Here is a 13,792-nt window from a genome sequence, read left to right as displayed (position 1 = left end):
GGAATGTGCTTTGTGACGCAGTAAAGCACACAAAAGACAGTGAGAATATGGCTTCCTTTGAAACTAGAGCGTTTGAGAAAAAGGTGACTTCACGCTCCGCTTGTGAGCCCCACGGGTCGCGCACGAGTGCAAAATCTGGCTGAGACGTTCACAGCAGCATGTACCATCCGCTTAACGTGTTTTTTTCGCAAAGTCCGAGGGGTGCTTCAGGGCCCCTTTAAAGACATAATTAATATATATTAACTGTTTGTACAAAATTTACGATGTAGGCCGTCAGTTTCTTAATACTTCTTGTTGAAATTTCCAATTTTCAGAAATTTCATAACGCAGTAACTCAGCAATGAAAAAAGATATCCCAAGTGTGTAAATTGTATTTAATAGTGCATCTAAAGTAGACCACATTTACGTATTATTTATGGTTCTCAAATATTTCACTAATATATGAGGAGCACGTTTTCAAAACTCTTGTAAACAGCGTAACAAATTCACGTGAGATATAGGTTTGATATACCAGTTGATATACCAGGTTTGTCTGCTTTGAAAGCTCAAATGGGTGCATGTTAGAGAAGTGCAATATCTGTTCTTGGTACAGAGCTACGAAATTGTAAACGTTGTGCTTCTATTTTTTTTTCAGATTTACCAATTTTGAAGATTGCTTTTTAAAACTTCAGACCTTAACTTGAAATTTCGCTTCCAGCAGTAATTATAATTTAACTTTCTCTCTAATGCAACAAACTTCAGCGATGTCGGCCCAGTGGTTAACTCCCAAAAGAGTTTCTGCACTTTACAACCATTTGAAAAGGCGACATTGGAGTTGGGCACGAGCTAAAACTTCCTTTTAAGTGGACGGCAGCTGCAATGCATGTTTGTATTGCGCTCATTCGTAAAAAAAAAATCCGTACTGGAATGTCTAGTGGTCTCGTCGATTTTAGCCTATCTGGCTTCTCTTTTATCGGTGGACTTTTTTAGGCGGCTCTTCTGTCAAGGTAAAAAAGAGATTAGACGCATTGCTGTACTATATACGTCACTGCTATTGACCATTATCTCAGGCTAAGATTACAATGGCTGATTACGCCCAGCAATGTTATCAATCCTACCGCGGCTATGTTTTGTAAAAAACTTGCCTAACATTCATGCTGCCATCCACTTCGCAGGCATCGCAAGATGGTATGGCATGGCGCTGACGTGCTGGGATCCCGCGACATGGAGAACTATTGCGACGCATGGCACTCAGGCGCACCCGCCCGATATGGCCTCGCCTCCTCTCTTTTGGGATCGCAGGCGCGACTGCTTGGTAAGATAGGAGGCTGTGCTGTGTCCAGCCCAGTTCAACAATACCTTTGCGAAGGGGGCGCGTTCACACACGCAAACACGACAGCAATGAATGCCATACACAAACACACAAACAAATAACGAAAATGTGCTGCCCGGCAAAGTGACTTGTGCGTAACGAACGCTTGCTTCTGGCGCTCTTCTCCAACCGATCGCAATTCAGGCGACACACGCACAGTTCGGAACCGACCGCTCGACTCTCGACAAGTATGATTCGATGTGTACAAGTGTACATGTAGTGGTGGTGTCAGTTTCAAGCAACTAATGAAAATATAAGTATGCTATGACAAGCGAATTTATTCCTCAAAGCTCAAAAAAGAACACAGCTCTAATGTTATATACATAGACACGATCACAATTGGTTATGAATGCAGCCACAGTTTTCATGACAGGAGGAAATCGTGTTGAGAATAGCCCAAGGCAAATCCGATCAAGCATGACTGTCTTCCCCGCAGAAGATAGGACTTCACCGCCTGTCACCCCACTGCACTGTTACATTTCCTACCACCCTACCCTCCTACTATATATCATTTTCGATGCATTTTTCTTCATTCTAGCCTCCTTTCCCACATGCACCAGTGCATAGTTTACATGATTTACTGACACTCATCGTTTTTTTCGTCAGAACTAACTGCAGTGATCGCCAGTGGGTGAAGGAGGAGGCGAGATTTTGACAAGGGAACTGATCCCTAAAGAAGACGAGTTTCCTTCTCCAAACGTTGGCTCGAGGCTGAGGCGTCATTTTGCTTTCGAACTCTTTCACCATTGCAATTTCTCCGCCGTCCTGCGAAGCTTTTTTTTTCTTCTAGTTACAGCAATCACTGCACTCTGTTATGCCATACTTGGCCGTGTTACTGACACAAGGATGAAATGTTAGGCAGCAGCTTCTCACCAACTTTCCTCACGGCCTTACCCTCGCAGGTCAGGAACGCCACTCGTGCGCCAGCAGCTTCGTGGTGCTGTGCGTCGAAGTCACCAGCCAGCAGCACGACCAACTGGAACAGCAGCATGGAAGGCGGCGCAAACGCCACTCGGGTGGCGGCGAAGAAGGCAACCGCTCGCTCACATCCCACCAACCGGTCGCGGCTGAAAGCGACAGTTCGGAAAAAGAGCAATCGGCGCTGCGTTCTACTTGGGAGGAATGGTGGAAGTCTCTGTGGCACTGAGGACGGAACAGCGAGGACCGAAAGATTACGAGCAACGATAAGGCCGCGTTTTCATCCACTGCACAGTGGCATGAACAGTGGTCTTTCTGTTCTTGATTTATTTCTCAGCTGGATAGATAAATCTCCAGAAGGGTCACAATCATTTAATTGCGCACTGAAATACCGATTTCAAGTTGGACAAACTATTACAAAAATGATATGATAAATCATGCCGTTGGATGAGAAAGCACTGCGTACAGAGCTTTCAAGCACCTGTATTTTCTCCCGAAGGGAGCTAAGCGTTGCGATGTGAGCAGTCGTTCGGCGGTATAAAATTAAAACTTCATATTGGGATATACGTATGAATGAATGAATGAATGCTTTATTTTCAACAGGCCTAATACAGAGCCTGCTAGAGGAGCAGAGGCTAAAGGCTCAAAATGCCTGACAAATGCGTATGGAAACCGGCAATCACGTAACGGGAAACGAGGGTGATTAAGTGCAGCTGAATATTTACCAAGCTGACAGCTGCGTCAACAAAATGGATCGTTTTAACGTAGCATAGTTCAGTCGAAGGGATTCGTGGCCACATTGTCGAAGACTTACTGCGCCGATGATCTCACATAAGTGTTAGCAATTGGATTTCCACGCACCCACGAACTTGATGCCGAAGGCCTAAAACTGGATTACAGCAAATTCGCAAGCATTCAGCGTAACTTGTACAGCTTGCCGCGTAATTTTCTCGCCAACATGCGAACTCTAAATAATAATATTGATGAGCAGGTGACTATTTGGCTGGTTGATCGCCCTCGTCGGTTCATGCATCACTTGTGAAGTGAAAAGCAATCAGCGTGTAGTTGTGACAATGTGTTCGCCAGTTCATTTTTCTTGCTATGTTGCACGATAAAACCATGAAACGTTCGCCCCAGTGGCCACAGATGTGCTTGCTTATATTTAATTATTTCGCTCAGGTATGGCGATGCCAGGCCTACGAAGAACGCAAAGAAAGTAGCTAACAAAAAATACGAATGCGTTCTTTCCGCTGGCCATTTTTTGTACTTTCTTATATCACCAAAAACAAAAAGATGCTTTTTATGAGCGCTGTATCGAGGGGATACCTAATGCAGACGTTGCTACAGCTGCCTGTAGGGAAACTATGTCCAATTAAACGAGCGATGTGCACAGTGCCAACGCACGTCGTGGCGAACCTCCTGCGAGTATAATCCACGGCCTAGTCTCATGTGTGCTGTGCTCTGCTATACGCGTGGCACACTGCGAACGTTCGCCGATTGCCGGAAGGTAATGTGTCGAATAAAACTTCGAGGAGTTTTCCCGTCGCTCTGGCATAATTTGTCATGACACACATAGGAGGGTGACGTTACTACTCAACACCAATGAGCTCGTCTTGAAACCGTTCGAGTGATACGAGCTTTCGGTGAAAAAAGCAAAAAACAGCGGGAGCTAAATACGGACAACGGATGTGCACTGGACAAGCGCCTGTCCTGTGTTCCTGCCTTGTCCGCACTTATTTCGCGCTGCTTTTTTCACCGATTCATTCGTACAAGCTAGCTCGCATTCATACCCTCTTGAGACACACGAGCTGCCCACGGAAGCTGTAGAAAGGCAGAAACCACGAGAAAGAAAACAGAATTTTAATGCACCCTCATGCGCTCAGCAAAATGGGATATATATACTGCGCATCCTCCGCTACACAGTCCTGGCACTGAAATTTTCTCTGCGCGTCATTACGGTGTTCAGATAATTTCTGCAAGTAGCTGCAGGTTCGTTTATTCTTGTGCCATGCCACGTAGACCGCTTTTACAGACGCTCGTTTAGCTGCACGCAGGGCGAATTCTAGCAGTGTGGTCATCGTATTCTTTGACCGAATCCGGTTCTCGATGTTTCTTTTTCCCGAGTAAATGCAAGCCGTATTATGCGGTACGTTGTGCGACGCTTTCCTTGCCTTTCTAATTTATTGAACTGCAGGTTTATTTCCTCCTGTGAGCTATTCTGTCTCTGACCTTGCTGAGTTCACCGTAGCGTCGCATCTAAGTTGGCTTACTTGTTCAACAGCTTTGAAATATAAGTTAACATAAAAAGAAAACAGTTGTCTCACCGTACCAGTTGTACCCACAGGAAGCTCCTATATCTGAAGTGAAAGCTTGTCAGTGAGTTCTTTTGTTTTTTGCTTGCTTTTAACACACTGTGCATCGCGGCCGTGTGAACCGGTCGGCCATTCTCAGAACATGCGAAGAAAGTTTGTACGGTTGTCGCCCTAATTAAAATTGAGATTACCCGCAGTCTAAAGAATTGGAGCTTATTGTACGGTGCAGTATTACTTGTTCATAAAACATACCTGTCTGCACAAGGCAAATGGCAAGGCTTCTGCACGTCCATTCATTGTCATAGATAGCACGACATGGCAGGCATCCAATAGATCACAGGTGGAAATGTGTATAGCGTTTGCGTTTTCCTGTTTCTTGCCATTCGATGCAGTTCGTATGTTTCATTCATCTCGCACCTTTACGTGTTAACATGGAAACCGGAGTTGACGTTTCACTCGAGATTTCACGATTCCCTAAAAATGCGGCCACACAAGTGCGTAATTTGTGTGGATGCGGCTAGCGTGGTCGATTCCATTTCTTTTTCCGTCCCCTTAACGTAATTAAAGCGCATTTATCAGTCGAGACACAAGCACTGTTCGCGTTATGAAAAAGCGACATCTATACAAATACCCTCGTTTCGCGTTGCCTTATCTTCCCTGCGTTGCACCACATGTCGCGAGACATCGTATCTCTAGTGCACAAAAACGCGCGTCCTTTCTTGGAACTCAACGAAGCCTTTTTTGCACTATTCCCAAGACCTTAGGTGATGCTCCCCCTTTGCTGTAGAGATCAAAACAGGACAAAAGCTTTCTTGGTCTGCTTCATCTGAAAATAGCAATCTGTCAAATATTTGTAGCAGCTGCTGGGACAGATTGTGTGCTCTGTGTTTGTATGTGTGGTTGCCATGGGATGTCAGTATTTTGTGTCAGACTTCTGGAGGAGCATACTAACACGTGCCACTTTGACGTATTCTGGTTAAGGTGCTCTTCTTGATATGATAACAATCGTCTCACAGGACTGAAAACACATGGGATCTAGTCTTTCATACCTGTGCAAATTTCCAACCACTGACTTGTAGTTTGCTATCAGTCCTCTGCTAATGTTTCAATATCAGCGGTAGTAGAAATTATGCGATCACAGGTGGCGGAAGGACATATTATCTGCGGTTGGAGGCGAAGGGAAGCGACGCTACAGACTTGCTGAGGCGAAATTTTCTTCACTGATGATTCAAAGTTGCAATTTTTCCTTTCTATCGCTAAAGGCACGTCCATGCTAGCGGCAAACATGCCGTAACGGTGAACCAGCCTCCAGTGCCGTAGAAGGTCTGCCACGCGAGAGATGTCTAAAGTAGACGGCAGTTCGGCGGCCGCACGACCGACGGGCCAATCGACGACCGCGGTGGTGCGCGCCTCCGCCACCGGCGACGCAAACATCGGCTGCAGCTTCTGTTCCAAGGAAAATAATACCCGCCGGATAAAGTGATGCGCAAATTGTACACTTTGTGAAAATACAATGTCCACTGTCAAACGTTAAACACGAACCAGAGCTCCGATACTTGTCGAGCTCAGATGCAGTGCGCGGATACCGATAGCAGACGACCGAGCCTCGGCTATGCTCGCATTGCAGCCGACGGCGCCGCTAATGTTGTCTTCTTTGTGTATTATTATTGCGAAGAGCGACAACATCGGTAAGAAAATATTGCGGCTCGTAAGCGCCGGCGATTCATTCCGAAGCGCCGTCAGCTTTAGTTTCCAAATGAACCGGAGAAGGCATAGCGACGATATCGGCGTCGCTGAGCGATCAGCGGCGGCGAGGCTGCTGTCGGTGCCAGAGTGACTACTTCTCTGTCGCTGATTGGCCACTTCGCTGTATGGCTGCCGCAAAAACGGGTCCCGATCCCGTCCTCTCCACGGCAAGGAAATCTCGCCGTTCGCGAGCAAAACCGCTGTCGAACCACGCTCCGCGAACGGCAGATGGCATGCGTCAAGTTGCCGTGCCGCTAACGTGAACGGGCCTTCACTGTTCTCGTTTTTGTATTAAACTTTCTATCTAGAAATTATTCTATATAGCTTTCACAGTTACATTTGCAACGAACGTTTGTTGCCACAATGTCGATAACAAGTTACATTGCGAAGAAGAAAAAAATCCGCTAAATATCCATTTTAACTTTCCCCTCATGCATCGATATGCTAAATTATATGAACTGCGAAAAACAAATGTTTCCGCAATTTTTAGCCGTAGCTTTCATGCATGATAGTACTTGCTACTGAAATTTCAGGCGTCAGTTAAAAGGGCATTAATTAAGGTGCTCTAAAAAATTGAAGGTGCTCTAATTTTATAACTGAAGTTGAAAACATAGAAAGGGGCTGAGAGATGGAATAGCACACTGTGGTATAAAGTTTGTACACAGGGATAAAGTGCCTCTGAAGGGCTGGCCAACGTTTCGATAGGAGGACCTATCTTTGTCAAAGGTGGGCTTGTCATCCTCGGCATGATAGTTTTAAAGGGTTAGTGCAGTGACGTCACGTGCGTTTATTGTCGGTGGCGGTTGGTTATAAGGGACAGACTTCAGAGATAATGAGCGTCGCCGCCTGACGTCTATAAGCGTCGTTGCCAAGACGAGGTGACAAGAGCGGGAGAGTGGGAAGGCGGCGAGAAAAGAAAATAATGAAAAGTAGAGAGAAAAGTGGGGGGGGGGACACCAAGAGGGAAAAAAAAGGCCCCCTTTGACGAAGATAGGTCCTCCTATCGAAACGTTGGCCAGCTTTTCAGAGGTACTTTATCCCTATTTACAAACTTTATAACTGAAGTTGGATGCCAACATCGAGATATGTGAGCATAAAGCTTTCGAGCCAAATATTGTTGTTTCAGGATTTCAGGAGGTCGCGTACGAAAGAAATGCTGTTAGTGATATAAGTGGCAGCAACGCGAACATGACAAGATTAGTATTACTAGTATTACATATCGGAACAAAAAATAAATCTTGGTGATATGAAGATGCAGTTATAAATTAAATTGAGGTTTTCAATGTTAATCAAATATAATGTGTGACTACAGCAACTGAGTATTAGTGTTTCGATTATTGCATAGCACCAATGTATGCTATGGTCGGAATGCCGAGCGAGGCGGAAATTTTGGGGGGAAAAGGTGCGATGACGCTTTAGTCATCTCTTTTGTCATCTTGCTCTAGGGCTTGCGCTGAAGGAGAGCAAGAATTAAGAGGTGCGGTCAGCCGACCTATTTTATCGCTGGCTATTAACCTCTTTAGATACGTCTCGTAGCATTTGTCGAAGCTGTGAGGGAATTTTATTTAGCGAACCTGACTCGTATTCACAATACTTCTCGTTCGTAAGTGCCGTTCACCATTTGCCATCGCTTCACGGATGGTCTCGTCTTTACGTCGACCGCTATCATGCGTAAAGGGCGCGCTAACGCCGGCCAATGAGGCGGTGATCTCACGTAAGAGATATTTTGTGAATCCAGGGGCCATGTAGCATAAAACTATTCCAATATGTTTTTGTACCAATCTCCTGACGTCAAATTTGCCTAACCGCTAACGCAAGCACCGGGCGGTCACCCGCAGGGTTGTCTGAACAAACAAATCAAATTCTCCCCTCGTTCATAGGAGGTCACTTTTGTTCGCTTGAAAAACGAATAACATTGCCTACACTGAGGGGCTTGTCTTATCTAATTGGCTGGCAAGAGGCGAGGAGAACGCTCAAGTGGAAAGCCACTGCACTGAAAGTCGATAAAGGCCGATCCGCACGACGGACCAAATTGTGCTCTTTTGGACCGTGCCCCAGGCCCTGCTTTGTTTCGTGCTTATATGGTGAACTTTTCGACATAACGCGGAAAGTTCATTATTGAGGTATGAATATAGGTGAAAAGTCAGTTTTGCACGCATCGCTACAGTTGACGCAGTAAGGAATTTGAACTTGAAAGAAGTGGTACATATCATCTAGAATACATGTGCTGTAGAGCATGCACACATTCCTAATGCGTACTGTATTTGTGAAGAGTTCTTCACACTACTTTGGAATAACTGTCCACTACGAAGCAGAAAAATTTCGCGTTCTAAAAAATCTGGCTGATAAAGTTTTGCGTGAGGATTCATGGAGCCGTCAAGGACGGAGTGAAATTTTCTCCTTAAGATTTCTCAATGATTCAATGAAAAGGATAAGATATTATGTCACAAGTTTCAACCTATAGTCGTCGTCAGTGCAGTAACAACTATTCATTTCGGTGGAGAGCTACATTTGAAGAGGTGAAAACATACATTTCAGAACACATGCCATAATTGTGCAGAGTACCTTCATTCAGTTCTTGAGTACAACAGTTGAAAAGAAAACGACAACATATCAATGGCAGAACTTCAAAAGTGCGGGGCTAACGTCTCGGAAAATAGCATTTTGTTGCATTTACAAAAAAGTTGTTTTGCATACTGTTGTGCATGGTGAAATCACACACGCTCTGTTGTACTCTTTCAAATTTTATAGATGCACAGGGCCTGTATTTATACCATTAGAGCGAAAACTTACCCAAGTACATGTAATAAAGTGACCACTGTACACAAATAAAATTTCGGCGCTATGATGCCCAGCAAGAGTGCGCGTTTTCTTTAGTTAAAGATGTGGGTAGGCCCAATTTTTTTTTTACTGTAGACGAGACGGTACACAAAGGAAGTGTGCCGCCATGCTTTTTTCGTTATTTGTGCTCGTCTTGTGCACGAGTACAGACAGACTGCTGGAGGTCCGAAAGAGGTGTAGCTGTTCGAAACATACAAACAATGGTTTCTATGAAGAAACTGTGGTATAACGTTTCAGGGGAGCCATGAGAAAGAAATCGCAGCTCAATTCATTCTTTTGAGAAAGTTCTCATGAAATTAATAGGAGTAAGTGGGCTCTTGCTGCAGGTAGCTGAAATACAGTTCCTAACTTTAGCAAATGCTTCCAAGGGAATCGCATATCAGATATTCTATTGAGATTGCCAAGGAATAAGGGAACGACAACGTCCAAGAATGGTTGCTTTCTCTTGTGTCGTAATGATATGGACTAATGGAATTGCACCCATGATGCAAAACAATAGATGTTTCCGATGGGTCCGAAGGTTATAAAATGATATGAAATAGCCTACCGTCCGCCTACGTTGTTCTCTATTGTTACACGAACAGACGTTTGGCCTGAGGAACAAAAACGTTCTTAATGATTTCACTTTGGTTTAAATATTTATTTCTGCTCAAAAAACGCAAACGCGCGTTTTTTTTTTTTTTTTTTACCGGAATTGCTGACTAAGCTGGTCTGAGGATGCAGAAGTCACCGTCACAATATGCTCGACGCGTTTTAGAGAATTAGAAATAAAAGAAAACTAATGTTGCGAATTAGCTTAGAGACATAATACGCTGCGACTATACTTCTGAGACCAGCACGTTTTTTTCCTGGAGTCATATTTGGGAAGCTTTCGCCATCCTACTGCAAAACAGCGCCTGCGCATTTTTTAAACACGGCACACTGTAGATCAAGCAATGATGAGCAAACCGTTTTCAAACAGCAGGCAACCGAAGCATTGTTCACACAGTTTCTCGTCAACGCATGCTGCTATTGGTGTGATTCATATCGAGCCTAAAATAATGTGACCATTGCATTTTTCTAAACCGCCTTGCAGTTGGTGTGTCAAAAAGAGTGTTAATGACGCATGTTCTGAGAATTACGAAATGTAGCAGTGACCTTGTTTTAATCACCCTCGTCTACATGTGTTCACTGACAATTAGAATTATTTCCAATAATTCAGTCAAGTGCAGTGGTGCTCAAAACTCTTCGTCTCATTTTCCGCCTTCACAACATTTCAGCGAGTCCAAGGCTACAATTAGGATAGTAGAATGAATAAATAATTATTTCATCAGTGACGTTGCAGCCCATACCGGCCGATTCTGTCGGCAATGAAGCGCGAGAATGTATTTCTAATCGTGTGCGTCACTTGTTCCACAGGAACTGTGCTGCTAAGAGCGAATTAGGAAGGCTACTGTATATGGCAGAAAAAAAAAAAGCTATTGGCCAAAGATTTTTAACCTCCTAACGGCTAATTGAGCTAGTAAGTGAGAATGGCGGCACTGGCCGTATTAAGGCTACTACGGCGCGCGTTTACCACGAACTTTTCAGCCTATTAGAAAGTGAAAAGCTTTGATCCCTTCACAGCTGCCCTCCTCCTATCGTGTAATAGTTGTTTCGCACGATTACTTCTGAAGAGTAAGCAAGAGCCTAGGCTGAGAAGCTGTTTCCATGGGCATACAGTTACCTCGTACAAATTTCAACATTAAGACACTATCACGTTGACTGCTGTATGCACGCAGTTGATTAAAATATGTCTCCAACGCGGAAAGAAAGGTAGTGAGAGGAAATATAAAATTTAGCTTATTTTGGCCGATCAGATATCACCGCCCTATGATATCTTCAGAAATGTTAACACCTGCTCTAATCCTTTACCTGATATACTTTTACCATGTGTTAGGAAAACTAATTGAATGTTAACCCAAGCTTCAGGCTTATAGCGAAAGAAATACAATTTCGCTGATTGAATACGAGAAGTGACAATATAGGTAGATTGGCTCGCCTCTCATGATTACCAGTATTGTTTTATACCGCATTCGCTTCCTGCAATTCGCTTGAGAGCCGCGTACAAAAATGCTGTGAGCCAATAATCATAATCTGATTTGTGAGAGTCGATGATGAAACCACAAGAAGGCGCAAGCAATGAAGCCAGCGGAATTGTTTCAAGTGTCCCAGAAATGCGCCTTTTTACGGCAATCGACATCAATGCAACTTGACATGTATGTTTCTTGCAACCCCGCAGCTGACATAGTATAGCTATTCAGCACATCGCAGACACGGAACATACACTTTTGAAATACGGTTGCGTCGTTCGCTATGCTTTTCTTTAAACTCTACGATTGAGGTGACAGAGGACATTTTATGCACAGACAAGCATATTTCGTGGAAGTGGCACCACTAGGACAGCATCGTATGAATGCTTACTCTAGTCGATAGCCTATGGTGATGAATCATTGCTGAAACAACTCAAAACCAATGTTTAGGAAGCGCCAAAGTTACAGCATCGCTACTGGTAACTGGCCTTGATAAGGAAACTCACGAAATTTGCTTGAACGTTTTCAGTACAAATTGACGGAGGAGAGATATTTGTGTAATAATGGTGCAGTTGGGGACTCCAGAAATTTTGACCACCTGGGGTTCTTTAACGTGCACCTGAATCTAAGTACACGGATGTTCGCGCCCTTCGCCCCGATCGAAATGCGGCCGCCGTGGCCGTTTAGTACGTTGTTGCTGCCACCTACACTTTGTGGAAGCCGATAAACGCGCTAATCTTTATACAACCATTTCCGGCTTTTTGAGAAGTGTTTTACATGACTGAACAGAATTTTGTACACGAGCGTCCTTCTTGAGGAAAGCTATACAGCAGAAGGCGGGATGGGGGGCACGTAAGTCTTTCCTTTTTTGCACGTGTTCCTTAACATTAACCATTACACTGAGCGAACAGCAATCTACTAGAGCATCTTTAAAACTTGTGTGTATGTGTTTTGTCCATCTTGAGCTGGAGGGGTTAATCGTAGACAGCAGCCTGTTTGTGAGCCATAGTCAACATTTTTCGGCTACGCACTGTTGCTTTGCTTTCTTATCTCCAATACGTGCCAAATTAGTTCAATGCTGTTTTTTTTTCACTAGCAGGTGATTACTTTCTGCTGTACACAACCGTCTGCGACAATCAGGGACGCACTTGGGACGGAACACTATTGAGCCGATAAATCCTTGTGAGCATTTCTTTCCTATCGCTCATTTTTACTGACTGGCATGCAATCCCTGCATACCAAAGAAGCCAACTATGGGTAACCTTTAACGCATGGTTGAAGTTGTGAAAGGGCGCCTACATAACAATCAACCAAGTGGGGAGTGCTTGACCTAAAAGTTTAATTCCACTCGTCCGATCTGCATGGTTACGCATTTGGCACACGCTTAGTTTAACTCCCTATTATCAGCTGCCTGGGGCTAGAAAAAATACACAGCCAGAATTGAGCGAGAGAGATAAGACTGAGGTAAAATAGACTTACATAAGCAACCGATTTTCTTTTTTTGCTTCGCATATCAATTTTGCTTTGCAGAGTAGAAATCGTCAAGAAAGTGCCCCCCCCCCTCCCCCAAATCCGTACTCCAGCCATGCATCTACAGTTCCTACTTTTAGCAAATTTACTTCAATATATAGCACTCCGCATAGGATAGCCCTTCAAACATGGTTGCAGTTTTCTTTTCTTTTAAACAGCAGGCGCAGCAACCTATTGAAAAAAAAATATTGTTTTTGCTTCAATGCATCTAAGTGGCGTGTAATCTATGAAAGCGCTGTTTGTATGTACACGTGAGGCTATCGCACATTAGACAAGTGCGCTTTATGGCAATTTGAGTCACTTTGATTGAAGCATATATGATATTTCGGAATGAGTAAGATGTAATGTCCTAAAAACAGTTACATTAGCGCGGTGCACGCTTGGCGGGGAAAGTTCACTTAGTGTGTGCATGTATAGTTGTGTCCGTGCCCTGTTTGGTTTCGACGTTTTTGTTTTTTGAATGTGATAGTAGGTCACCGTAGAAGTGAGTAAACGCCAACACGTAAAGCAATATTGATCCTTTAGTCGTTTAGGAATTCAATGTCTGTAATTTGTGTTTTGCTGTGGAATAAACATCCCTTTTATGAGAAACCTCTCAATGAAGGCCTATTGTGTCGCTTCCTCAAAATTAGTGCCACGCGTGTAGTGCGGCAGTCCAATAATACAATGCTGCCACAAAATGATTTCTCCAATTTAGAAGCTGTCTTACACTCGCACGTCTGAACGGAGAGTAGTGGTACACAGGTAAAAAATAAGAATTGCTCTGAAGTTATGTAAAAATTTCAAGGCTCACCGGTGTAATGCCTGCCGTTATAGAATGAGTGCTCTAAATTCAGATGGGTCAGTAAATGAAATCGCGTTTGAGTGTGAAGCAATGTTCTGGCGAATATTTTCACTAATTTATGCTACTTTTGTACTGTTGTGTGCTTTGTGTATGTAGTAAGTGCGATGTGATGTGAGCTGGTGCTGTAGAAGACTTGGTGCAACAAGCCTTTAACGTCAAATGTTGTGCCAGAACTCAAGCTCCTGATAGTAGCCTGCAT

The 13,792-nt window shown here is 44.0% G+C and overlaps 1 protein-coding gene across 4 annotated transcripts in view; it reads left to right on the top strand.

Annotated features, from left to right (window-relative positions):
* The window catches only part of LOC135921356 (collagen alpha-1(XVIII) chain-like), an 840,088-nt gene extending 826,740 nt beyond the window's left edge, over positions 1 to 13,348 (top strand). For all 4 annotated transcript variants that reach the window (XM_065455691.1, XM_065455690.1, XM_065455689.1 and 1 more), the window contains 2 exons: positions 1,155 to 1,294; positions 2,254 to 13,348. In XM_065455691.1, the coding sequence (XP_065311763.1) occupies positions 1,155 to 1,294; positions 2,254 to 2,498 (385 nt within the window). In that variant the 3' untranslated portion in view covers positions 2,499 to 13,348. The remainder of the gene's footprint in view (positions 1 to 1,154; positions 1,295 to 2,253) is intronic.
* Positions 13,349 to 13,792: the final 444 nt, after the last annotated feature.

This window comes from Dermacentor albipictus, unplaced genomic scaffold (genome assembly GCF_038994185.2).
Source record: "Dermacentor albipictus isolate Rhodes 1998 colony unplaced genomic scaffold, USDA_Dalb.pri_finalv2 scaffold_12, whole genome shotgun sequence".
Lineage (NCBI taxonomy): Eukaryota > Metazoa > Arthropoda > Arachnida > Ixodida > Ixodidae > Dermacentor > Dermacentor albipictus.
The sequence above is the reverse complement of the archived record's forward strand: the minus strand, read 5'-3'. Positions and strand labels throughout refer to the sequence as shown.